The 26,342-nt window shown below is 65.1% G+C and overlaps 1 protein-coding gene across 2 annotated transcripts; it reads left to right on the top strand.

Moving 5' to 3' along the window:
- The first annotated feature begins 476 nt into the window (after positions 1-476).
- Positions 477-16,995, top strand: CA5A (carbonic anhydrase 5A). 2 transcript variants are annotated; one of them, XM_017339451.3, is made up of 7 exons: positions 477-973; positions 5,083-5,280; positions 12,565-12,683; positions 13,445-13,540; positions 13,632-13,694; positions 15,504-15,659; positions 16,692-16,995. In XM_017339451.3, the coding sequence occupies exons 1-7, from the start codon at positions 841-843 to the stop codon at positions 16,929-16,931; spliced, it is 1,005 nt and encodes a 334-aa protein (XP_017194940.2). In that variant the 5' UTR covers positions 477-840; the 3' UTR covers positions 16,932-16,995. The 2 variants fall into 2 exon arrangements, with proteins under 2 accessions (XP_017194940.2, XP_017194942.2); XM_017339453.3 differs by having other exon boundaries at positions 653-973; positions 16,770-16,995.
- The last annotated feature ends 9,347 nt before the right edge of the window (positions 16,996-26,342 follow it).

Here is a 26,342-nt window from a genome sequence, read left to right as displayed (position 1 = left end):
GATCCCTGGGGTGCGGAGCCCAGCGGAGGGCGGGCGTGGCACTGTGGGGAGGCCACCAGCTTGAGACGCCCACATCCCACGTCAGACGCAGGTCCCAGCCTCCTGCTCACGCACGGCCCGGACGCAGCGGGTGAACAGTCAGAGAGCTGGGCCCTGCCACCCACGTGGAGCCCCGGATGGGCGCCAAGCTCCTGGCTGTGGCGTGAACCAGTGCATGGAAGACCTCTCCCTCTCGCTCTGCCTCTCAAATAATTTTTATTTCAAAAACCAGAAATAACCTAAATGTCCACCTATGGGAGAAGTAATTAGCACCTCTCGGTGCACCTGCCGACGTGACGGTGTGCGGCTGGGGTGGCCGTCTGTCTACTGTCCCAGTGCCACCGCGGTTAAACGGCTGTGCTGAGGCAGCAGGCACCCGCTGGGCGTGTCCCCGGCTGAGGGAGCAGCTTCCCTAGGGAGAAGGAAGTCGGTCTCCTGTGGGCCGTGGGGCACGCCGGCTAGTCGGTCCCCACGCTTGTGCCGTCTCTGTGGCGTCCCAGGCCGCACACGGCAGGGCCATCCAAGGGAGCAGGGACTTTGCCCCGTCTGTTTGCCTGTGCAGCTCCCGGGGCTCACAGCAGGCTGTCCACTCACTGTTTACCCTGCCCTGCCCCAGCTAAGGTCGCCTGTCCCCACGCCCCCACCCCTGGGCCAGACCAGACGTCATCCACCGAGCGCAAAGGCCGGGGTTGGAATTTAACCCCTAGGCCGGGGACAGTGGGTGAGCTTCTGCCCCAAGCCCCCGTGCAGCTGTTGCAACCACAGTGAGAGTGGACGGCGGGCCTGGGGCCACGTGGGACGATGCTGAGGGCCAGGCTGCTGGGCAGGGTCCTCTTGTTGAAGCAGATGCCGGCGCCACTCTGGGGACAGCGGCCGGGGCCGGCGTGGCGGAGCTCACAGCACCCCTGTGCTCACCGGGGCAGGAGCGGCGCTTGTGAGTAGACCCTGAACCCCTGAGACGCGCCCTGGTAGTGGCCGACGGGAGAAGTCGTGAGCAGGAGCGGGCGTGCAGAGTCCACAGCTGGCTGGCCCTCCACGGCCACCTCAGTCCACCTTCCACTGCTGCCACCAAGCCCCCGAGGGTGCCTCAGGGGTGCAGAGAACGGGTGGACTTGGTGCACAGCCGGAGCTGCCGACTCCACGGTGTGGCCACGTGGCTCGGGACTTCCGGGTGGGGGGTGCCTGTGGGAGAGCTCACGTGGCAAGAGGGGACCAGGCACCGGGAGGCCACCATCGCAACAGTCCCTGCTGAGGGTGACACCGTGACCTCGTCACCCCTCACTGGGGCCTTGGGGACTGAGCGGGCGCTCCCGGGAGCCGGGCTGTGGTCACTCGGCACCCAGGCCCAGTGCCCCTCACTAGCGCATGAGCCGGGGCAAGCCGCCTCACTGCCCCGAGCCCCAGCGTCCTCACCCAGGACACGGACGTGACTGGGTTTGTCTGGTGGCCGTGGAGGGACCACACAGCCTGTGTAGCAAGGCTGGTACCTCCTAGGCTCCGGGTGCAGGTCATCCGCTGTTCTGGGGGAGCCGTGGCTGTGTGGGGGAGGGGACTGTGCAGGGCTCCGCCCCGGGGGACACCCGGCCCAGCTCAGGGAAGATTTCCGGTGGAAAGGCAGAAAGGGAAAGACAGGGAAAGAGAGAATCTTCCATCTGCCGGTTCACTCCCCAGATGACTGCAACAGCCAGGGCTGGGCCAGGCCAGGCCAGAGCCAGGAGCTCCATCCAGGTCTCCCACGTGGGTCAGGGGCCCAGGGACTCGGGCCATCACTGCTGCTTTGCCAGGCCGTGAGCAGGGAGCTGGGTCGGAAGTGGAGCAGCTGGGGCCTGAACTGGGCTCTGAGGACACCGGCCACACACCAGCGACTGGCACCGCATCGCGGGTCCCCACCCCTGAACTAAGCCCCCCCCCCCCCAACGTGCTCGGCCGGAAGCGGCAGATCTGAGTCCCGGCTCCACTCTTGCATTGTCTTTACCGACACTCTAGAAGGCGCCATTTGGGCAACTTTGTCAAAAGGACCACGAACCCTGGTGGCTCTGCCTCGAAGCACCAGCCGTGCGGGTCATTTAGGCAGAGCCTTCCCTGACCGGGCACATCACGCTGGGGACGTCACAGCGGCGGAGGGGGCGTTCACACCACGGCAGCCGGCACACGCCTGCGCGAGGTTCCGACTCCCCGGGGAGCGGGTTGCTAAACCCTGACCAGCACCCTCCACGCGTGCTCTCCAACACGCTGATGGGCTCTGGGCTCTCACATCCGTGGTCCTCCACGCAGGCTGGGCTGGGCGAGGCTGGGTTCCCAGCTGGGCCATGTCCCCCAGACCCCTTGACCAGAAGCCGCCCACGGTGTGGTCCTCTAGGGACAAGGGGCGGGTGCTCAGAAGACCAGCCTGTCCATCTGTGCAGTCACAGCCCAGGCAGGTCCCCGGGGCAGGCGTCTGGCACAGTGGAGGCCGTGCCCCTTGGGACATCCACCATCCATAGCTGACTGCCTGGGTTCCACTCCCAGCTCCACTTCCAGTTCCAGCCGGCTGGGCCCCTGCACCCACGTGGAGACCAGGATGGAGTTCTGGGCCCCTGGGTTTGTCCTGGCCCAGCCCCGGCTGTCGCAGCCATTTGGGGAGTGAACTAGATGTGAGATCTCTCTCCCTCCCCGGCCCTCTGTAACTCCACCTGTCAAATAAAATAAAAACTTTAAAAAAAGAAAAAAAGATGTGGCGTGGAACGGATAATACCAAATGTAAAGGAATTGCAAGGTAACGTGCACGGCCAGATCCTTGTTCATTAAAACAGTCTCTGTGTGAGGGTCCTTGTCCCCCCACCCCCGCACTTCTCGTGTCCTGAGTTTCGCTGTCCCCAGTCCTCCTCAAGTTGGGTTTGTGCAGCCGAGTTGGCAGCCCCCGCCGGCTGTAGGGAAGGCGGAGGTGGCAGGCGGGCTCGGGGGGGCTTCCAGCAGATGCACCTGCGAGCCGTGCGGTCAGAGGGGCTCTGTGGGGAGAACAGACAGGGCACCCGGGCGGCTGGGGCAGTGCTGAGAGGAGGCGGGAGCTTGTCGAGGGCGCTCAGGCCCTGCCGCGGGCCAGGCCAGGACGCAGGGTGCACCTGCAGAGCCCTGGGGGCCAGCCCCTACGGCCACTTGAGTGAGTCCGCTGTGGGTCAGGGGTCCCTGCGGGGCTGTAAGGTGGGATCCCGGGTCTGACATGTTTCCCTGGTGCCAGTGACCTCAGGGGCCGCCGGCTGGGCCCAAGAACCCAGAGGAGAAGCAGGGAGCGCAGGTATCTCAGAAATATGTCTCCCTGGCACGACGTCTAAACTCAGAGAAAACACCTGACAGCCATAGTCCTGGGAGGCTGCGCGTGAAAATCTGTTCTGTCGTCCCTCGAAGAGTCTGACGCTCTGGCAGTGAGGGCCCGAGCACCCCCAGGTGGGAGGCGCTCCCCGCTCTGCAGGCCGCCACAGTCCCCACCTCTCCCTACTGCCTCCCTGGCCCCATGTGAGGGCTGGCCGCCTGCCCACAGCGGCTTCCCCGCCTGCATCTAACAGTGCAACATCAGCCTCAGGGCGCCCCTGTGGGAGGGGCTCGGGGGGCCCCCAAGAGCCAACGAGGAAGAGAAAAGCTGTCCAGGCCTGGGCCAGGGCAGCCAGAAGCCGCAGCTGGAGACTCTCGGGAGACCCGGATCTCGGGGGGGGGGACCCGTGGGGATCTCGGGAAAGCGCCCCCGGCTCCCCGGCCCTTGGCTCGCTCCTCTGCAAGGAGAGCAGGCAGGAACGCGGCCCAGGCTGGCACCTGTGTGCCCAGGAGCCCATCAGGAAGCCGATGACCCGGGCAAGTGCAGAGAAGTGACAGAGCCATCATCACAGATCTCGCCGCAACACACCGGAAGCAGTCCCAGTGTCGTGGGCAGAGAACTGATCCTTTTTTAAAGAGTTATTTATTTATTTGAAAGTCAGAGTTACAGAGAGAGAAGAGAGGCAAAGAGAGAGAGAGACAGAGAGAGAGAGAGAGAGAGGTCTTCCATCCGCTGGTTCACTTCCCAACTGGCTGCGATGGCCGGAGCCGTGCTGATCCAAAGCCTGGAGCCAAGAGCGTCCTCCAGGTCCCCCACGCGGGTGCAGGGGCCAAGGACTTGGGCCATCTTCCACTGCTTTCCCAGACCATTAACAGGGAGCTAGATTGGAAGTGGAGCAGCCAGGACATGAACCGGCACCCCTGTAGGATGCTGGCACTCTTGGTGGTGGCTTTACCCGCTACGCCACAGTGCCAGCCCCGCCACATTTTCTTGGATTTTGTGTTATTTACTTGGGAATCACAGAGACAGAGAGGTCCTACGTGCTGGCTCACTCTCCAGTACCCACCGTGGCTGGAGCCGGGCCACCCACGCCAGGGACCTGGAACTCCATCCAGCTCCCCCACGGGTGGCGGGATCCCAGCTCCTTGGAGCATCCCTGCTGCCGCCGGCTCTGCGTGAGCCGGAAGCTGAGTATCACAGGCAGGTTCTGGGGGTGGGAGGCGGGGCCCGAGCTGCTGGGCTGGACCTCTCCCTGGGAAGCTGCTCATTTGTGCACCTCACCCCGAGCCTCAGGAAGACGGAGGCAGCGGCCACTCTGCCTCCCGTTCTGGCTGCCGGGGCTTGGTTTCCCCGGGTAGGAGGAGTCGCAGGACAAGTGGCTCCCGCGGCCGCCGGCCTTCAGATGGGAGTCAAGGAGACAGCGGCCACACGGGCCCTGCCAGCCACCCTCCGTCCCCCGCCTCCTGGCTCCTGCCTGGACTTCTCTCGGCCACGCTCAACACACAGACACAGGGCAGCACTGGCCACAGCGGAGCGGCCACTCCAGGTGGGCGGAGAGTCCGCGTCCCTGGACGGTCTGGAGCGACCAGGGAAGGGGGCCCTGCATCGCGGGCTTGGCTACAGCCAGGGCTGCCCGTGGGTCAGCTGCCCCTGGGCGGGGTCCTGTGGGGGCACACACTGGGGAGATTCTGCCGTCTCCATCCAAGACAGGGGATGGCACAGAGACTCAGGCGGGGTCTCCTCTCCCTCTCCAGTGCACCCTCTCTGGACGGGCCTGGGCCCCAGGCCGGGGGGCACCCGGCAGTCCCCCATCGACATCCAGTGGGGGGACAGCGTCTACGACCCCCACCTGGAGCCGCTCAGGGCCTCCTACAGCGCAGCGTCCTGCCGCTGCGTGTGGAACACCGGCTACCTCTTCCAAGTGGAGTTCGACGATGCCACTGGCGACTCAGGTGAGCCCGCGCCGTTGCCCCTGGGGGTGGGGCACAGCCTTCCTGGCGCTATCGGGGGCCCGTGTGGGGCTCACTGGGGCTCAGCGTGTGCCGTGCCCACCGCCCGCTCCACGCAGCAATGCTGATGGTGGAGGTCCCTCCCGCTGGCTGGGCACCAGCCTCCTGTCCCCTGTTCCCTGGGACCCGTTCCCGCACTCCCCGAGCACAGGACGCTGGCAGCGCAATGGCGGTGGGTGTGTGGGAGCCAGCTTTCCCTGGCTGCGGTGGCTGGTCCAGGGCTGGGCCAGCGGAAACCCGTCAGATCTTTCTTGGGGAAGTTCAAAGGGAATCTGGCAGCCTCGGGCAAGCACTGGCACAAGCCGGCGCAGCAGGTAAGAGCCCGCTGAGAGAGGGAGAAGAGGGCAGAGCCGGCCGTGCAGAGCTGAGGCCCCGCTCGTGGTGGGGTCTCCAAGTGCCGTGGGGCCTGCAGCCAAGACCGCTCTGCTCGGCCACGTCCGAGGGCTGGTTCCCGTCTGTCCTTTGCTCCCGAGAGTTGTGGGAAGGCCAGTGAGAAGGGATGAAGGATGGAGGAGGAATGGCCAGGGGGGTAGTGCTGGACGGTGCTGGCCCCTTGAGTGCAATGCAGCTCAGGCGGGGTCCCCGTGAAGGGGAGGTCGACAGTGAGACCTGGAATTCGGCCCCTGCACCTGGTGGTCCAAGCATCCTGCTCTGTAACCCGGGGGTTCGTCCTTGGCGAAGGGGGGCCCTCTGAGACTGGGAGATGTCGACAGAAGAGTGGGTGACGCACCCGGCATGGCTGGGGAGGAGGGGTTAAGCTGTGCACAGCAGTGGGTGACGCACCAGCACGGCTTAGGGGGGGTTAGGGTGTGCACAGCAGTGGGTGACGCACCCGGCACAGCGGGGGGGGGGGTTAAGCTGTGCAGAGCAGTGGGTGACGCACCTGGCATGGCTGCGGGGTGGGGGGTTAAGCTGTGCACAGCAGTGGGTGACGCACCTGGCATGGCTGGGGGGGGGGGGTAAGCTGTGCACAGCGCTGAAGAAGCGCCGTCAGAGAAGTCCGCGCTAATGTGCTTTAGGGAGAAACCGCAGGGATCTCGAAGTGTGTTTGCGCCAGACGGACTTTCGTTCCACTTTCCGGAAGTTCTTGGAGTGTGTGCACGTACATCCCGCGCGCACCCTTATTAAGCTGCTTCCTCGGGTCCTGGGTGCGCACGTCGCGGGGGCGGAGGAGACCGGAGGCCCCTGGCGCTGGTTCCTGCCTGGTCCTGGAGGCTGAGACGCAGACGTGGTCCCAGCTTCCAGAGTGGGCCTGTTTCAGCTTTGACCACCAGGGGCCGCCGCTCCCGCTCTTGCTCCACTTCAGTTCCAGACTCCTGGCGCCCAAGCGCGTGGCTCTCCGGGCCATCAGCAGGGAGCTGGAGAGAACTGGAGCAGCCGGGGCGCGACCCGGCGCCCGCACGGGTGCTACGTTGCAGGCGGCTGTACCCGCTGAGTCACAGGGCCAGCCCAGACTTAACAGACTGAAGCGCAGGCTGAAGTAGTTAAGATACACAGTTTATCTGCTTTCTGGGAGGCAGGAGGTGATGGCTCCAGAGTGTGGGTCCCTGCTACCCACGGGGAGCCCACACTGAGGTCTGTGCTCCTGGCTCTGTCTGCTGCAGGCTTTTGGGAAGTGAACCAGCCCACAGATCTCTCCCTCACACACACACTTTCAAATAAGTGAAAATAAAGAATTTTTTAAAAAATAAGATACACACTGTCTGCCGGTGCCGCGGCTCAATAGGCTAATCCTCTGCCTTGCGGCGCCGGCACACTTGGTTCTAGTCCCAGTCGGGGCGCCGGATTCTTTCCTGGTTGCCCCTCTTCCAGGCCAGCTCTCTGCTGTGGCCCGGGAGTGCAGTGGAGGATGACCCAAGTGCTTGGGCCCTGCACCCCATGGGAGACCAGGAGAAGCACCTGGTTCCTGGCTTCAGATCAGCGCAGCGCGCCGGCCACTGGAGGGTGAACCAATGGCAAACAAAGGAAGACCTTTCTCTCTCTCTCACTGTCCACTCTGCCTGTCAAAAAAAAAAAAAAAAAAAAAAAAAAAAAAAAAAAAAAGAAGAAGTCCCAGGCCCTGGGCCGGGAGCATGCCCGGCAGGTTCGGGGAACAAGCAGAGGCTGCGTCAGGGAGCCGAGAGGCGGCGGTGCGGGCCTCTGCCCTGGCACAGGGCCCGGCGTCGTGGCGGCACGGCAGGTGGCACAGCGCAGGCTGCTGCCGCTCCTGGAGTCTCTGACGGCGCTGGGGCTGCGCGGAGGGCCCGGGCGCTGCGTCCTGTCCTTGGGAGTCGTCCGGCGCTGCACCTCCCCGTGCAGCCCGGCTCATCGTGGAAGAAGGCTGTGACAGAAGCTGCACTCCCGGCTGCGGGCTACATCACGTGGCTGCCACAAGCCCCCGAGTGTAGACAGCAGGTTATCAACGCGACCACAGGGGCTGTGCAGCGTAGAATGGTCTGGGCTGGGAGCTGGATCCGCGTTGCCTCGCCTGGCGGGCAGCCCCTGGTGCGCACCCCTGGTGGCAGCTGCCGGGGCTGGGAGGCTGGGTGTTTGGTGAGCTCGGGCCAGTCCTGCCTCCTCGCCCACTGGTCTCCCCATGGTCCAGGGGTCCTCCTTCCCTCTGAAGATAGCAAGGACCCCGGTCCGAACCTTGGCTCTGGTTCTTGCTATCTCTGCTTCTCTGTCCCTCAAGCAGACCCCTAGAAAACTGCTCTCCCCTCGTGGCCTCGGAACGGACGCCACCCCCGCAGCCTGCAGGGGCCAGCAGAGCCCCCGCACTGCCCTCCCTCCTTCCCCCGGCTGTCCCCACCTCTGTGTCCCCTGCATCTCCTCGTCCCCGTGCACAGGGACCCAGCGCCCCCGTGCTCCTATATCTCTGCTCCCCCTGCTGCCTCGGGGCTCCGGCTGGGGACAGTGAGTCACCCTGAGTGGCCTCGCCTCCTCCTCCCAGCCCGGGGCAGACGAGAAGGCGAGGGCCAAGGAGGCCCGCGTCCGTCAGCCTCCTCTGTGGGTCCCTGGCCGCCTCCTCCAGGCGTGCGGGCAGCCGTCTGGGGAAATGCTGCCCTGGGCATTCCCATGCTGGGAATGCCACCTCGGGTGACAGCGACACACAGCCGTCCCGGGAGCCAGACTGAGGGGCTGCCCACAGGACACCCCCCCCGCCTGCCTAGTGCGTGGGTGGAGAGGGCAGGAAGGGGAGGGACAGGTGGTGGGGCTGAGAAGACCCTTAGTGGGGGCAGGGTGCTGAGGTGGGAGGGGCAGGGAAGTGGGGGTCTTAGAGCAGCCGTGGTGTGGCCAGGGAGGTGGCGTGGGGCGTGGGGCGTGGGGCAGCCGCGGTGTGGCCGGGGGAGGTGGCGTGGGGCGTGGGGCGTGGGGCAGCCGTGGTGTGGCCAGGGAGGTGGCGTGGGGCGTGGGGCAGCTGTGGTGTGGCCAGGGAGGTGGCGTGGGGCGTGGGGCGTGGGGCAGCCGTGGTGTGGCCAGGGAGGTGGCGTGGGGCGTGGGGCGTGGGGCAGCCGTGGTGTGGCCAGGGAGGTGGCGTGGGGCGTGGGGCAGCTGTGGTGTGGCCAGGGAGGTGGCGTGGGGCGTGGGGCGTGGGGCAGTCGTGGTGTGGCCAGGGAGGTGGCGTGGGGCGTGGGGCGTGGGGCAGCCGTGGTGTGGCGAAGCAAATGTGCCTGCCTCACCCATCCTGGCGAGAGCACAGACTACAGAAGATGGCTGAGGGGCCAGCGCCAGCTGTGGTTGCAGTTGGACAGTCTGGCACCCGCCAATTCTGTCGCCCGACCGTGCCTCGGTGAGCCACTGCACCTGCTGGGGAAGAAGGCCAGGGTGTGGATGCAGCTGCCTTGGGGATAAGCACTGTGGCCGCGGGGGCTGGAGGCTGGGACGGACGCAGGTGCCTTGGGGATAGGCACTGTGGCCTGTGGGGGCTGGAGGCTGGGACAGACATAGCTGCCTTGGGGATAGGCACTGTGGCCGTGGGGGCTGGAGGCCGGGACAGACGCAGGTGCCTTGGGGATAGGCACTGCGGCCTGCAGGGGCTGCAGGCCGGGCACAGACGTAGCTGCCCTGGGGATAGGCACTGTGGCCCGCGGGGGCTGGGCCACCCTCGGCCTGTCCACTGCCACAGCAGGGGGCCGAGGACACCGAGACCCTGGCCGGCGACAGCTGCTGCTCCTGCAAAGCTGCAAAGCTGCTTCGGACAGTCGTGGCAAATGGAGCTAAAAGATGGGTGTGTGTCTATCCAAGAAACGTGCAAGCGTGCGCAGCTTTTCTGTCTGTCACAGGTTCCCCGTGGATGTGTCAAAGATCCCTCATGGGCGTGGATTTCGGATTTTTTTTTTTTTTGCACCCAAATAAATGTTAATTCTGTTTACCACAAGTTCCCACACTTGTGGCTATTGTTTATTTCTCCTGTTTCAAGTGCACGTGCCCAGGGTGGTGCCAAGAACCTCATTCCCACGTGAGTTAATCCTTGCAGTGACCTGGTGCTGTTGCTAGGATCCTCCCCACTCCAGAGGAGAGACTGAGGCCGGGAGCCGGCAGGCGGGCTGCACCACGCCCACAGGAGGGACTGTGCTCGGCTTTCCTGCCCTGACTAGCCAGGCACGCGGCGGGCGGGCTGTCTTGGCCGTCAGATCTCACTTCGGAGGCGTTGTCACTGGGACTGCTCTCCACGCACTGCCCCATGTGACGTGGACGAGGCCCCGTGAGCACCGCCGGCACTGCCAGGTTTGGAAGGACAGGGTCTTCTCCCACTGCAGGAGCCGGCAGGATGGAGCCACGCCCGGCACAGCCGTCTGCTGCCTTCCACTTCTCCGCCAGGGGCCGCCCCAGGCCAGCACAAGTTCTCCGTGCCCTACCGTGCCCGCCCCCTCTCCTGGGAACTCGGCTGCGCCCATCCTGCCTTGCGCCTCACCTCGTGTGGTGTTTCTGGCCTTGGTGTCACCTGCCTGTCACAGAGCTGGGGAGATTCGAGTGCCTTTTCGATTTATATGTCACTTGCCTGGTCCCCAGCCCACGTGGCCGCTGCTTCAGGCAAGTGCCCGGTTCAGAGACAAAGGACCGTGGAGGAGACGTAGGTCCCACCCCTGCACACCCACCTCCCCAGTGACAGGTGCCCCGGGTTCAGGAGGCCCCAGCCCCACTCACCTGTGCTGAATGGTTTTCCTGCCTCCCCACCCCGTCGCACGGGTGCACAGGCTCAGAGAGGCTACGCCACACACCCAGGGTCACACAGCAGCTTGGAGGCAGGGCTGAGCCACAAAGCCAGGACTGCACTGTGGATTGTCCTTCTCCCAGGCTGCCAGACACGCTCTCTCACGCGTCCCATGGGAGTGCCTGAGTCTCCCCCTCAGTCACAGATCGGTGCACGTTGGTGCCTCCAGGGCTCTGGGGCCGGCTGGTGCTGCAAACCCCCTCCTCACCACACACACGGGCGCCGGGCAGAGGCGAACACCGGGACGGCCGCGGGTGCAGGCTGTGGTCCTGGGACCGCCCAGGGTTCTGTTCACACGTTGAAAGACAAGGTGTAAGGCACCAGGTTGGGGTCAGACCTGGATTCGAATCCTCGTTCCCAGAGCTGTCCTGGGGGTTGCTGCCCCTTCCTCACTTAACCTCTCGATGTCGCCCTGCCAAAGTCACGCAGGGGCCGGGACTGGACCAGGGCACGTCCAGGCCACGGCAGCTGCCTCCCGCTGCTCGTGCTTCCTGTGGGGAGAGACGACCCCCGAGCACTGTTAGCCCCTGGGCACCCAGCGCGCCCACGTAAGCCCCGCACTTGCAGCAAGAGGAGCGCTCCAGCTCCGGCTCAGCCCCGGGAAGGGAGGTCCCTGGCCCAGGGGTCCACGCTGCCACTCTGCCCGCCGGGCCCAGCCTAGCCTGGCCGTCCCAGGGGTGCTTGGCAAGCGCTCCAATTAAAAATGAGATGTCAGAGTAGCAATTGCTGATGGCAATCTGCAGGCGACAGTGTGCAGCCGGAGATAAGATAAGCCACAGCATCGGACCGCACCAGCCGGGGTTCCCAGCCCTCTCCCCGGCCCTGTGCAGCCGTGATCTCTGGGGATGGCAGCCGGGAATCCACAGCCTGGCGCCGCCAGTTCCTCAATGATGGATGCTCAGGTCTGAGCCCGGGCGTGGAGCTACCTGAGTTCTCGGGGAGACCGAGCGGAGCCCCGTGCCCACAGAGCAGAGCTGCCCTGGGCCTGCTGGGTGCGCGGCTGACTTCCAGGTGAGGGCTCCATGGCACCCCTCGAAAGGGGCGTGCGGTGAGCCTGGCCCTGCAGTGGGAGGCAGCGGGGGCTGCCCGGTTACCAGAACTGGGGGAAGGCTGCCTGTTCTGCCCCAGGGTTTGTGTGAGAGTCTCGCTCGGCTGGCACTGCTTTTGGGGTCCTTTGCTGGCGGGATTTAAACTGCTTGTTATTATTAGTGTTTAATTCAGAAGATGTCTTTTCTAAGCAAAGAAGGGTGTGGAAATCTCGCAGAGGTCCTTACCGCCACCTAGTGGAGCTCTGGGAACCTGCACCCGTCCTGGCACTTCGTGGACCTACTGTGGGCGGCACAGGCGGCCGGGGCGCAGTGGAGGTGAAGGGATCCAGAGACTAGCAAGACTAGCGGTGGGCAGGGGTCAGCTGCCCGTTTCCTTCGTCACAATGCCTGGGTTTGAGTCCCGGCTGCGGCCCCTGACTCCAGTCTCCTGCTATCCCAGGAGGCCGCAGTGAGGGCGCAGGCAGCTGGGTCCCTGCCACCCAGTGGAGACCTGGAGGGCTTCTGGCTGGCTTAGCCCCGGCCTCAGTGGGCGTTGGCGAAGGGAGCCAGCAGGTGGGCGTGTCTGTGCCTCTCAAGTAAATGTGTGATTTCTTAAATTCAATAACAAATGTGGACAGCTGGGGTCGGTGTTGGGGTGTGCCAGGTAAAGCCGCAGCCTGCAGCGCCGGCATCCCATGTGGGCGCTGGTTCAAGTCCCGGCTGTTCCACTTCCGATCCAGCTCTCTGCTAATGGCCCGGGAAAGCAGCAGAAGATGGCCCAAGTCCTTGGGCCCCTGCACCCGCGTGGGAGACCCGGAAGAAGCTCCTGGCTTTGGCCTGCCTGTTACAGAGATTTGCGGTGTGGCAGATGGAGATCTCTCTCTCTCTCTCTCTCTCTGACTTGCAAACAAATCTTGAAAAGAAATAGCAAATGTGGATGGTGCCCGGGCATCACCGCATCCTGGGGCAGAGCGGGCGACTCCCCATTCTTCTGCCTCCTCGCAGGAGTCAGCGGCGGGCCCTTGGAAAACCACTACCGGCTGAAGCAGTTCCACTTCCACTGGGGAGCCACAAACGCGTGGGGCTCTGAGCACACGGTGAACGGCCACGTGTACCCTGCCGAGGTGTGTAGCCGCCATCCCCTCGGCACGGGTGCGGTGCGTCCCGTAAGCCGGGCTCCACTGCCCAGGAGGGAGGGTCTCCCGGGCCTGGGTCTCTCAAGGTTCAAGGCAGAGTGGTTGGCAGCCCCTGCTGAGTGGGGGGGGGGGGCACCACAGGTGCTCCCAGAGCCCAAGCTCACAGCCTCTCTGATGCCGTGTGCCGGCAGCCGTGGTCTCCAGGAGCTCCCCGAGGGTCTCTGCGGGGGCTCTGAGCACACGGTGAATGGTCACATGTACCCTGCCGAGGTGTGTAGATGCCATCCCCTCGACACAGGTGTGGTGGGTCTCCAGCTCCCCGAGGGTCTCTGCGGGGGCTCTGAGCACGCGGTGAACGGCCATGTGTACCCTGCCGAGGTCCCTGATGGTCTCTGCGGGGGCTCTGAGCGTCTGTGCAGCGGGGACCTTATCAGGGCAAAGCCACACTGTCGGAGTCCCAGGTGGGATCGGGGGTCAGGACTCGGCCTGTGGGACGGGGTGGGGCCCTGCTGGTCCCCCAGGCGCTTTACCATGGCTGTCGGGAGACCGGGCAGGCGGCCACCGATCGTCTACCCAGCCACCCAGCCACCGGCCCGCCCAGATTTCTCATGTACTCCAGGTTAAAATAGCTTAAAGCATGAAATGTGGGGGGGGGGGGGAGAACTTATACAGCGAATCAGTGAATGGGCGCACAGATCTGCTGCGAGGTAAGGGAGTGGCCTTGGGCTCGGTTCTCTCCCGTGTCTCAGCTGCACCTGGTTCACTGGAATTCCGCAAGATACCAGAGCTACCGGGAGGCCGTCGTGGGAGAGAAGGGGCTGGCAGTGGTCGGCGTGTTCCTCAAGGTGACCGCTTGCGTGCCAGGGGGACGGTGGCGGGGGTGGCGGTCCTGCCTGTGGCCTCTGCCCTCTGACCTTGCCCGCGTCTGCCCTGCAGCTGGGGGCGCAGCACCAGGCTCTGCAGCAGCTGGTGGACGTCTTGCCAAAAGTCAAGCACAAGGTGAGCGAACGTCCTTGTCCCTCGGTCAGGCCCCTCGGGGGGGGGGGGGGCTGGAAGGGCCTGGATCCGGCAGGGCCCCCAGCCTGCCCGGGGCGGGGCAGGGGTCGGACTCCGCAGGCCTCCTGAGCCTGTCCCGGGCGTGACCTGCGCTGGTTTCAGAGCAGGTGGGAGTCCAGAGCTCCTTGCTGGTCCCAGGGCGGCTCACCTGGGGACCGGGGGCTCCAGGCCGCGGCCGGGGGAGGGGCGCCGCGGGAACGTCCAGCGATGGAGTGGGAAGCCCAGAGCCCTGAGTTTGTTTTCTCAGGACCTGACAAAGCACCCAGGGCGGAAGGAAGCGGCCAGCCGAGGTGGGGACGCGCAGGCTTCCACCTGTGTGCACAATGGCGGGAGGGGCTCCGGACGGCAGCGGGCGGGGCGCGCCCTTTGATGTGCCCCTCGCCTCCCCTTGATGTGGGCCCGCAGCCGCCGCCGGTCCCGCGGCTCAGGAACTCGGCAAGGCCGCTGCCGCCCGTGCCCTTCCTCGCTGGGCCGCAGCCAGTGTCGGCCTGGGCCGCGGGATGTTTTCCAGCCCCGTCCACCTCCCCGCGGTGGGAAAGAGGGGCTGGACGTGCTGCCTCACGGGGGGCCTCCTTCCCCCTGCCGCCCTGGACGTCCCCGGGGAGGGGGGGGGCTGCTGCCCTGCTGGCCCCAGCGCCACCCTGTGGGCTCACCACTGTGCCTGGGAAATGCCAGTCCTAGGTTTTTGCCTTATTCCTCCCCCGAGCCGCAGGTGCAGGCGAGCTCCGGGGATGCAGGCAGTCCTGGGGCCGCGGGCAGTGCGGTGGGAGGACTCTCGGCCCCCGGAGAGCGGAGGTCGGCTCCTCTGCACCTCCTGGGAAACAGAGCAAGCAACGGTGAATTGGGAGCCGAGGGCTCCGCGTGGGGCACGCGCTGCCGTGAGCTGCCGTGCGTGTGCCCGGGAAGAGCGGTGACCTTGGCACCCAGTGATGGAGGACGGGTGACACCCAGCCCCAGAGGGGGTCAGCGCACGTGGATTCCGTGGCTCACGTGTCGGGGCTGTGTGGACCGAGCTCAGCGGCTCTTGCGTGTTCTGGCCCTGTGGGACACAGGCCGAGGGCCTTGCAGCACTGAACATGGGCTAACCCACGTGCCTGCAGTTCACTTCCCGGTCTACACTCAAGGAACCGGAAGCAGGGCCTCGGCACAGCACCCGGAAGCCGGGAGGGCAGGGGGCAGGAGGGGTGGGCGCGGGGGTCCGTCGCACTGTGGACACCTTCAGCCTTCAGAAGGAAGGGGTCACGCCTGACGCACCTGCCACACGCTTGAACCCTGGGGACACTGCTCCACGGGGCAGGCCGGTCATGAGGGACACACCCTGTTCCACCCGCACGCTGTCCCCCAGTGGAACAGGAGCAGGACAAGGGGCATCGGCGAGGGGGCGGGGAGGTGGGGAGCTTTAGGAGAGGGGTGGCCGTGGCCGCCCTGGCGGGAATGGCCGGGAGGCTCCATGTCAGGTTCTGTAGATTTCGTCACAGGAAAGTGAAGTATTTCCACAGCCCGCGTCTGCAGAAGGGCGTGGCTTGAGGAGCACTGAGGGGGCGGGGCCACGCTTTCCCGGGGCGGGGCCGTGCTTCCCGGGTGGGCAGAGCTGCAGACACCGGTGGGCCCACGCTTTCCTGGGTGGGCAGAGCTACAGGCATGGGTGGGGTCTTCCCGTCTTCCCGGGGGTGCACACACAGGCCCTGGGGGTCCCTTCGCACAGCACCTGGGCCCCCCAGCTGACGCGGTGTGTGCTCCTCCATCTCCCAGGACATGCGGGTGGCCATTGGCCCCTTCGACCCCTCCTGTCTGCTGCCCGCCTGCCGGGACTACTGGACTTACGGGGGCTCCCTCACTACCCCGCCGCTGGCTGAGTCGGTCACCTGGCTCATCCACAGAGAGCCCATCGAGGTGGCCCAGGAGCAGGTGAGCAGCGGCGGCCGGCGCTTCTCTGCTGAGGCCCGTGGGGCCCGTGGGGCCGTGGGGGCCGTGGGGGCCTGTGCGTTGCTTTGTTTTGAATGTCCGTGTGACAGGGGTTCCAGGGATCTCAGCTCCTCGGATACTTACACAGGAGAGAGAGGGAGAGGGAGAGAGGGAGAGGGAGAGGGAGAGGGAGAGGGAGAGGGGTGAGGGGGGGAGAGGGGTGAGGAGGGGAGAGGGGAGAGGGAGAGGGAGAGGGAGAGAGGGAGGGAGAGGGAGAGGGAGAGGGAGAGGGAGAGGGGTGAGGGGGGGAGAGGCACCTGATAGGGGTGCAGCCCTGCCATCGGCCCTCGGATCCTGGGGGGTTGGGACCACGTGTGAGGAGCCTCCGAGGACACACAGGTGCGCAGGCCAGCACCCCCCGCCCCGGCCTGGGACTGGGAAAGTCATTGCAGCAGACAGAAGTGACCTGGTCACTGGCCGCCTAAGCTGACCGGCCGGAGCCGTCCTGCAGAGGTGCTCGGTGGGCTCTGAGCACCAGCGGGCGCGAGCCTGACCAGCGTCTTCCGGTCCCGAGAGGGAGACGTGGATGCAGCGCCGTGGCAGCATCTGTGTGGAGCGTGCTTGTCCCCACGCACCACGGAACAGGCGCTCCCACACGCGGGGGCCCGGAAGGCACCGAGCGTTAGGTACCCCTGGAAGCGTCTCTGGGTTAGGAGCAGGGGGCTGTGGCCGGCGGTCTCCTGTGGAAATGTGGGCAGGTGTCAGCTCTACTTGTCTGAAAGCTTGGCTCGGGCGGGAGGATACCTCCCCACAGCTGCCCACTCACAGCTGCAGGTGGCGGGCGGGGCCTCAGGTCCTGTCCACGGGGGTGCGTTCCACCGTGGCCCACTCTCACGGCTGGGCCTCGGCTCCCGTGGGACTCCGCCTGAGCTGCCTGAGCACCCTCACCACACGGCCGCTGGCTTCCCCAGGGCAGCCGTCCCAGTCGCCAAGGGGGACCTAGCCTGGGAGCCAGCACTGTCCCTGGTCTTACAGGGCCATCCCTGGTGCAGGCGGGGCCTGGGACAGGATCACTCCGCACCTGCTGCAGGCTCTCTGGCTGCTCTGTTCCAGCTGTCAGCCTTCCGCACACTCGTGTTCTCTGCGCCCGGGGAAGAGGAGAAGATGATGGCAAACAACTTCCGCCCGCTTCAGCCCCTGATGGGCCGGAAGCTCCGCGCGTCCTTCCAAGTCCCCGGAGGGGGTGACCGCCAGTCACCGTGCCCCTGTGGGTAGGTGGCACCACATCCCGTTTCACAACCGGGTCATGTGTGACTTCTGAGATAAAAAGAGAACAGGATCATTGTTTCCGTCACCGTCACTCCCCGGAAACTTGAGTCCATGGGGATGGCAGCCCTGGGGCAAGGCATGGGTGTCATGGGACCTGAGGCAGGTGCCTGCTTGCCCCGGGGACGGAGCGGTCACCACCGACCCAGGCGGGTGCGTGGTAGCCCCGGGAACCAAGCAGTCAGCACCGACCCCCGTGGTCACCCTCAGCCTCTCCCGCTGTGCCCTGTGTCCTTCCACGGCTGTCACCCTCCCGTGGTCCCCAGGCAGCACAGACATCAGAACCAAGCTTCTTTCCCACTTCCAAATTCCTGACTGTGTCAGGGGCCTGGGACCTCCGCGTCCACGCCGTATCTGCAAAGGCCCTTTAACACATCAGGTGATGTCCACGGGTTCCACGACTGGGACGTGGACATCTAGGCCACGCTCCATCCCCACACTGTGCAAAACACTGGCAACTTCGGCCAAGCCGTGGCCCACAGCGTGGAGTCCTCCGGGGTGGCCAGGGAGGGGGCCGCCTGGGCACGGGGTGGGGGTGGCGGCATTGGAAGTGTTCTGGCATAGCAGCATCCCGCAGTGCATGCTGGGGCCATGGAATGTTCTGGAGCTGCACTGACCATACGGCAGACCCTGGGCACACGTGGCCCCGGGAAGTGAGGTCATGGAGGCGATCACGCAGCGCCTGCCACGTGGGTGTGAGGAACTCTCTGCCGCCCACTGGGGCACGGGCCTCTGAGCTGGTAGAGCCGGGCCGGGGACTGGGCGTGCCGGGTGCACAGACGGGGCCGGAGGACACACCAGGGACATTGCTGAGTCATTGGGGAGGGCCCAGCCCGCACTGTCCCTGGCTGCTGTGGACAGGGACATGTGGTGTGCACGCCTCCAGGGACCCGAGCAGAAGCAGGCGACTCGTCCCCCAAGTGTCCTGCTCCCTCTGGGGACCTGGGTGAGGGAGGGTCGGCCAGATGGGGACCTGGGTGAGGGAGGGTCGGTCAGAAGCCGTCAAAACAGATGCAAAATAGCAGAGCACTGGGTGGGAGTGGGGGTCTCCAGGTCAGCCTCCGCGCGGAGGCTCCCCTCGCCTACAATCGGTGAATTAGGGGCCGGTGCTGTGGCGCAGCGCGTTAAGCCGACATCCCAGATCAGAGTCATGGTTAGGGTCCTGGCTGCTCTGCCTCTGATCTGGCTCCCTGCTGTGGCCTGGGAAAGCAGCGGGGGACGGCCGCAGTGCTTGGGCCCCTGCACCCACGTGGGAGACCCAGGTGGAGCTCCTGGCTCCTGGCTTCAGCCCGGGCCGGCCCTGACCTTGCAGCTCTCTGGGCAGTGAACCGCTGGATGAAAACTCTCTCCCCCAGCCGCCTGTCGCTTCCTCTGCCTTTCAAGTAGAGGAAGATAAATAACCATTTTAAAGAGGAACTGACTGCACGGAGGTGTTTCCTGAGGGATGGTCCACACCTCTCCCCACACACCTGTGCCGGGCCCTGGCAGGCGACCACTGGTCAGAGCCACACGGGCTGCGGTGGGGGTGGGGCCTCGGCCCGGCAAGTGGCTCCGCAGCCCCCACGTGACCGGGCTGTGCAGCCAGGGCGAGCACCCAGGCACCCAGTGCAGCCATGGGACCAAGTCCTGAGAATCTGTCCCCACTGTTTAATGGGGAAACCGAGGCGCACTCAGGAGGCCGAGAGGCATGGCGCCCCCTTGGCCTGGGACTAGGCAGCGCCTTTCTCCCGCCTCTTGGATGGGGCCAGGGATGGGGGCAACGGAAGCTCGAGGCCCAGGAAGCCCAGGCCCGCAGCCCGCGGGCATCAGCTGTGGCAGAGGGACCCGAGTGCCAGCCAGGTCCCCGCTCAGGCTGCCGGAGCCTCCAAGAGCTCCCGGGCCTCTGAGCCTGAGCTGGGGCTGGGGGCAGAGGCGGCTACGTCCACGGCGATCTGGGCCCCGGCGCCCTGTATCACCATGCCCGGCGCTACAGGCGCGGCACAGGCCTCGTGGGCGGCCCTGATGCAGGGTGGGGCCCCGGCTCCAAGCGTGCCGGCGTCTCTGCCTCATGCAGACGCTCGCGTCTCTCGGCTATTTTGGAAAAGCGGGGTCCGCCCGAGGTTCTGAGATACTCCGGGAAGCAGACGCGGCTGGGACCCTTTGCTGTGAAGCCACAAACAGGCGGAGAGGAAGCGCTGTTGACAGAAGCCCTCAAAGCAGCCGCACAAAAGCAACAAACAGAAGCGGCCCGGCCCGCCCTGCGCCGCTGCCAGCTGCGCGGTGGCCGGCACGGGCTCCCGGCTCTCGGCGGCTCACTGCCGACCGCATTGTTCAGTTCTGGCCCAGCTTAAAGTTCAAGGTCTCCTCCCTTTGCTTTCATGTTATTTTCTCGTTCTGAAAACCCCTGTGTGTGGAGCTCTGCCCCTCCCCCACCCCTTCCCAGGCTCCGTGCAGACAGGCCCGGCCCGGCCAGAGCCCTCAGCACCGTCCACCGTGGGCAGAACCCACTCTTCCCACGCAGTGGGGAGGGGCCGCACACCCACTGGGGTGGGCTTGGACATCCCCTCCCCCTGCCCGCCGCACCCCAACACCTGTCCCCCACTCAGAGCCCCTGTACCCCATGTCAGCCAACAGCCCCTCCGTCCACCCAGGGCCAAAGGCACACCTGGAGCCCCCCAGTCTCCCCAACCCTTTTCCCCCACATTGGGGGGTCCTGTTGGGGGGGTCCCAAACCCACGCACCTGGCTGTCTCCTCTGCACCCACTTAGCTTCTGCCTTCGTAGCCCCTCCCCTCCCTCCACCCCACTCCCATCAAATCATTCTTCATAGCAGTGCAGACTTATTTTTGAGAACGTAAACTTGATAGCTTTGCTCCCTTGTTCAAAGCCAAGGCTTCCTGATGCCAGTGACGAGGCCCAGTGTCCCCCTGCCTGGCCCGGGGGCCCCAGGATCTCTTCTGCGTCCACCTGCACCTGCCTCTTCCTGTCTCAGCTGCTTGCCCAGACCACAGCCCTGCCCCTGCCTCAGCCGTGTGCATCAGGCACCTGCCTGTTGGCCGCCTCTTTCCTTTGTGGTCCGGAAGGCCCTGGCGCCCACGTGCCTTGCTCACCAGTGCACAGACTGAGCAGCTGTTCCGTGCCAGCGAGGTGAGTCAGGGACGTCCTGCCCGCCCCTGCACCTGGGCACGTGTGTCCCCTGCTCTCTCCCTCTGCTCCGAGGCCTGGCCCAGGCAGCAGCGTCCCTGCCCTGGGTCCCGTGCACCCACTCACAGTTGCCCTCCAGACGGCACAGGGTCACAGAGGCGCGTGTGCGCCAGTCACACGCAGGCTGCGTGCCTCCCAGACATCCTGCCCTTGCAAAGCCAAGTGAGCAACAGGCGGGTTAGAGATCAAAAAGCAGGCGTGAGTCCGGCATCTGCCGTCTCAGGATGCAGAGCTTCGGAGAAAGCGACCGATGCAGGCACGGAGCAGCGCGGGCGGCACAGAGACGTGGGCCTGGGGAGGAGCAGCACGGAACAGCACGGAACAGCACGGAACAGCACGGAACAGCACAGAGACGTGGGCCTGGGGAGGAGCAGCACGGGGCAGCGTGGGGCAGCACGCAGAGACATGAGCCTGGGGAGGAGCAGCACGGAACAGCACGGAACAGCACGGAGCAGCACAGAGACGTGGGCCTGGGGAGGAGCAGCACGGGGCAGCACGGAACAGCATGGAGCAGCACGGAACAGCACGCAGAGACATGAGCCTGGGGAGGAACAGCACGGAACAGCATGGAACAGCACGGAGCAGCACAGGGCAGCACAGAGACGTGGGCCTGGGGAGGAGCAGCACGGGGCAGCGTGGGGCAGCACGCAGAGACATGAGCCTGGGGAGGAGCAGCACGGAACAGCACGGAACAGCGCGGGGCAGCACAGAGACGGGGGCCTGGGGAGGAGCTGCACGCGGCCCTGGAGGCTTTGTGCAGTATAGGGCCCGGGGGGGGGGGTGTGTGTGAAAAATATCCCCCCGGGCGTTTTCTCAAATAAAACAGATCTCTAAGTGGTGAGACTGACCTTCGCAGCTTCTCCTGTAAGCTGAAGGGGAGACGCAGCGACACCCAGCCCGCGGCCACGCCGAGGCCATGGGCAGCCCAGCCCAGCCCAGTCTGCGGCACCACCGGGAGCGAGGTGCCTGCCCGCGGCGCCAAGGACCCCAGCACTGAGGGTGTGCGTGCTTGCGTTAGTGCCCGGGGGGTTCCCTCCGTGAGAACTCCCCGTGGCCGCGCGGGAGCCTGCTGGGAGCGGTGAGATGTTTGCACATCGGGGAGTTGCTTTTTAAGCAGAGTGAAACGTGCTGATCCTCTAAGCAGAGTGAAACGCGTGATCCTCCTCCCACACTTCGGGGGCTCAGAGGGGGCACCGTACATGCGTGTCGCGGGCTGTTGTCCCCATGTGCAGGAGCGGGGGAGGGCTCTTCCCGTGCCCGTGTGCGACTTCGCATCTCACACACAGCTCCACTTCGGTCTCACACGCAGCCCTGTCCCCCTCCCGGGCTTGCCAGACCCTGTGTGAGCAGAGGGCCGCCCCAAGCCCTGTGGTGACTGCGACCGGCAGGGGGCAGCCAAGAGACCGTGGATGTGCTAAGAAGTGGACAAAGCATGGTGGAGGCAGGGAGTGAGGCTGGAGTCCCGAGAGGGGTCCGGGCCGCCTCCCAAGCAGCTGGCATTTGAACTAGGCCCTGGGGTCGGGGGTGAGCAGGGGGCAGTTCTGGGAAGTTCAACGAATGGCAGAGACCGGCGTGGCACCAGGACAGTGAGCAGGGCCAGGCCTGGCTGCCTTGGGGGCTTCACTCAGCCCAAGGAGCTGTGCGGAGGAGGAGGGGGACTCTCACCCCTGCTCTCAGAGAGGCAGGGAGCAGCGGGGAGGGGTCTGGTACACAGGCGCCCTGTGCCCTGTGCCCGGGCAGGTGGGGGAGCGGCTGGGGGAGGGTCAGGGCGGGGGTCTCCCCGGCTGTGACTCTAACCTCGCTTCCGTTGTTCTCAGCTTTGACCACGGCTTCCTCTCTGTGGGTCTTGAGGAGGCAGCCTCCCTTGGCGAAGACACCTCGCCGCTGAGGCCGCCCAGGCCTGGCCCGGCCCGGCGCTCCGAAACAGGGCTCCGGAGAGAAGGCACGCGCTGCTCCCACGGGCCGGGAACCACAGCGGTCCGGCTGCCCCCTTGCCGTCTCCGCACCACCTCACTCCTGCCCGCTGTCACCGCAGAGGAGTCACAGCAGCAGCGAGGCCTGGGGCAGGCGGAGGGGCCGGTCGGCCGAGGCTGCCACTCGGCTTGGGCACCCGTTCCCCTACCTCGGTTAAGCCGCGAGCCTGAGGAGGAGACGAAACAGGTGGCACCTAAAGCTGCACAGGTCACCGTGGAGGAGGCTGGCATGGGGGTGGGGCACTCACGGACAGAGGGCACGGGTAGGCCAGAGCCAGCCCCCGCGTGGCCAGGCGGAAACACTCCACACGTGTTCTGTGCGTCTCCCGTCCTCCAGCCGTGAGCACCACATTCCTGTTCTCACTGACACGCACCTGCTGAGGCCACTGCCCGCAGACGCGTGGGGGGGCGGTGAGCCCTGGCGCTGGGTGAGGGCCCTAAGCTTTCTCCCCCACGGCAGAAGCCTCGTGAGCCTGTCCCTCCCCGGCTCTGAGCCTGTCCCTCCCCGGCTCGGCACCAGAGGCCAAACCGCATGAGCGGGAGGGGGCGTTCCCAGACCAGAGCCCCGTTTCCCGGGAGAAGCCGAGCAGATGCAGGACAGAAAGGAGTACACCGCAGCCCGGTTTGGAAAAGGGGGACGCAGCCTGCTCACCGGCTCAGTGCTCCACAGCCTTGCAGACGGTGCACCCAGAGGTTCACAACCTGGGGCTGGTGCTGGTGCTGTGGCACAGTTGGTTAAGCTTCCGTCTGCGGCACCAGCATCCCATATGGGCGCCAGTTCGGGTCCTGGCTGCTCCACTTCCCATCCAGCTCTCTGCTGTGGCCTGGGAAAGCAGTGGAGGACGGCCCAAGTGCTGGGGCCCTGCACCTGCGTGGAGACCCGGAAGAAGCTGCTGGCTCCTGGCTTCAGATCGGCTCAGCTCTGACCATTGCAGCCATCTGGGGAATGCACCAGTGGATAGAAGACCTCTCTCTCTCTCTCTCTCTCTCTCTCTCTCTCTTTGTGTCACTCCTTCTCTGTCTGTAACTCTGCCTCTCAGATAAATAAATCTTTTAAAAAAAGAAAGAAAGATTGACAACTCGAAGTCTGGAAACAACAGAGAAGTATGAAAAAGGCAAACGAGCGTCCCCCCGCCGGAGACGGCTGCCGTTCCCCTCTCCTGTGTATCTCTCTCGCTTCGCAGCTTTCCTAGAAACTACTGCTGCCCTTAGTGGCTACAACTTATTGATTTTTTAAGACTTATTTATTTGAAAGGCAGACGGACAGAGAGAGAGAGAGAGAGAGAGAGAGAGAGAGAGAGATCTTGCATCATTCATTCACCCAAAAGGCTGCAAAGGCCAGGTCGGGGCCAGGCTAAAGCCAGGAGCCTGGAGCTCCACCGGGTCTCCCGTGTGGGTGGCTGGGGCTCAGACACTTGGGCGACCCTCTGCTGCCTCCCAGGTGCGATTAGCAGGGGGCTGGATCAGAAGGGGAGCAGCCGGGCACTCGAACGTGCGCTCCAATAGGGGACGCCAGCGTCGCAGGCGGCGGCCTAACCTGCTGGGCCACAAAGGTTCTCCTGTAACAGACACTGCAAAGTGTTTCGGGCGCCAGATTCTCATTTTGTAGCCGGTGAAACCAGCGACGGAGACACCAGGCCTGGGAGGGGCGACGGCACCAGGGAAGACTGGACTTCGCCCGGCAGCGGGGGAGGGGGCTCTCAGGACGCTGCCCCCCAAGCCCCCCCGCCCACCTTTGGCCCTCAGGAAGCTGAACATTTTTGGTGATGATGCAAGAGGGGTGGGGGTGGGGGCAGGACGAGCCGAGGAGCCCCTTGCTCTCTGCAGGGGTGAGGCCCCGGCGGGGAACAGTCATCAGTGGAGCTGTGACTGCCCGCAGGGAAGCAGGCCACGGCCAGCATCTCTCTTCGGGGACCACTCTTCTCTGCTCCAAGAGGCCCAGGAAAATGCACCCCTGAAAGAAGGGGCCGCTGCCCGAGGCCAAGCCGCACCCTGTCCCCCCAGCGGCCCTCGCGGCTGTGCGCCCCGGGTTCAGCACGGACATCCTAGCAGCTCCTCAGCGAAGATGCTGCCCGTCGTGTTTCTCAGAGGTCACCTACGGGTGCCCCAGCACGGGCACGCGGGCGCCTTGCCGGGGGCACGGGCGTTGACGTGTCGCTGAGTTTGGGGACTGGTGCCTCGAGCAGCCATCGGAGGAATCCCCAGGGGTGGAGTCACTGGGTTGGAGGCTTCCGGACGAAATGCCCACGTTTCTCCCGCAGCGTGGGAATAGGCGACGCAGCTCTTCACGGCGGCCGGCCAGGGCGCAGTGTCTGAGGCAGGCGCTCCGCCCGGGAGCAGGCGGGATGCCGCTGCCGAGGCCACCAGCAGATGGCGGTCGCCGCCAGCACTTGAGAGCTTGGTGTCCCGGCCGACTGGCTTTCCTCGCAGGAGGCTGAGATGCACTCGCAGTCTCCCACGGCAAACAGACGGGAGACATCCGGGTCGTTTCACGGGAAAACCACGCCAGAACGGAAGGTGGAGGGCAAACATGTGTGGACCCTGAAAACACTCAAGGTGACACTTCCCGTCATGAGGTCTGAAGGTGCCCCCGGGGTCCCCAGCCGTCCCGGGGCGCCTTGCTAACTCCCACTCACCCTGGGCTCTCAGTGCCCAGCTCCGCCCCGGCCGAGCCCGGCCGAATCTGGCAGAACCCACTGGCTCCCTGCAGCCAGCTCTCTTGGCCACCCGCAGTGTCGGTGCCTGCCTCCTCGCTCTGCTGCTGATTCCAGTTTCTTGCTAATGCAGACCCGGCGGGGGGCAGCCGGTGATGGCCCAGGTGGTTGGGCCCCTGCCACCCACGTAGCAGACCAGGGTGGAGTTCTTGGCTCCTGGCTCCAGCCGGAAGCAGCCCTGGCTTTTGTAGCCATTTGGAGAGTGAACCAGCAAATGGAAGGTTGGAAGATCTCTCTCGGTCTCTCAATTGTTCTGCCTTTCAAATAAATAAATAAATAAATGGGAGCCACTGTCGTGGCACAGCAGGTTAAGCCACCACCTGTAACACTGGCATCCAATACTGATGCTGGTTCAAGTCCTGGCTGCTCCTCTTCCGATCCAGTTCTCTGCTGATGGCCTGGGAAAGCAGTGGAAAATGGCCCAAATGCTTGGGCCCTGCACCCACGTGGGAGACCTGGAAGAAGCTCCTGGCTCCTGGCTAAGGCCTGACCCAGCCCCAGCTGTGTGGCCATGTGGGCAGGGAACCAGCAGATGGAAGGTCTCTGTCTCTCTCTCTGTAACTCTCCCTTTCAAATAAATAAGTAAATCTATCTTAAATAAATCCATAGGTCATCCCATTTATAAAAAGTCCACGGAAAAATGGAATTAAAATATGTTTATTTTGGAGCAAAAAGTTTTGAAAACCCTGCATATCGTTCCTAGTACATTTTTTCCACCAACTTTTTGAAGACCTCGTATGCTCGACTTGAAAACTTCCGCACCGAAACGCTCTTTTAGGCTCCACTTCCACAAACTTCGCGGAGTGCTCTGTGTGCAGGGGTGATGGCACCTGAGCTACTGCGACAGAAACGGAACCCGGAGCTCCGGGAGGAGGGCCAGAATCAGGGCTCCCAGGGACGGGGCTGCGCCCACCGGCTGGCTGGGCCGCTCTGAACTGGCGCTGGCAAGCAGCACACCCGGGACCTCCACGTGGGTGTCGAAGGGTTTGGGTCCCCCTGCTGAGCTGCGGTCCAGCATGGAGAGTGTGTGGGGGGGGTCGTGTTTTCCCCCCAAGCCCCCCCCCCCCGGCTTAGGGTCCCCCAAACTGGCGCTTGTGGAACCTCCCAGCTCCCCTGCGTTGGCTGCGGGTTTATCACCGCTTCCCTCGGCAGGTGAGCGACCCACTGCCACACTGCAGGGGTGCAGGAGGGCATCTGGGGGGTGGGTGCCCAGCAGCTGCCCCTGTCTCTCTGCGCGGCGCCCCCCCCCGCGCGCACCTGTCGCCCAGTCAGCAGGTGCTCCTGATTCTTGGGTGGTTGCAGGCTGGGTTGAGGACCGTCACCCCTCTGCCCTTCCAGACCTGCCATCCTCAGAGCCCCTCCCCCCCCCGGGACTCAGTCTCCCAGGCCCCGGCCGCCCCTCGGGATGTCGCGACCCGGTGCCCTTCCAGGGATCGGCGGACGCCCCCAGCCCGGCGCTGTCCCTGCCCTGCAGCCCGAGGCGGGCCCGGG

This window comes from Oryctolagus cuniculus, chromosome 18 (genome assembly GCF_964237555.1).
Source record: "Oryctolagus cuniculus chromosome 18, mOryCun1.1, whole genome shotgun sequence".
NCBI classification, from domain to species: Eukaryota; Metazoa; Chordata; class Mammalia; order Lagomorpha; family Leporidae; genus Oryctolagus; species Oryctolagus cuniculus.
This window is presented reverse-complemented; position numbering and strand designations above follow the sequence as displayed.

Excerpts from the sequence above, each read along its gene's own strand:
- CA5A (XM_017339451.3), top strand. The coding sequence starts at position 841 with ATGCTGAGGGCCAGGCTGCTGGGCAGGGTCCTCTTGTTGAAGCAGATG. Across the intron at positions 5,281-12,564 it reads CGATGCCACTGGCGACTCAG|GAGTCAGCGGCGGGCCCTTG; the intron begins GTGAGCCCGCGC and ends GCCTCCTCGCAG. Across the intron at positions 13,541-13,631 it reads TGGTCGGCGTGTTCCTCAAG|CTGGGGGCGCAGCACCAGGC; the intron begins GTGACCGCTTGC and ends TCTGCCCTGCAG.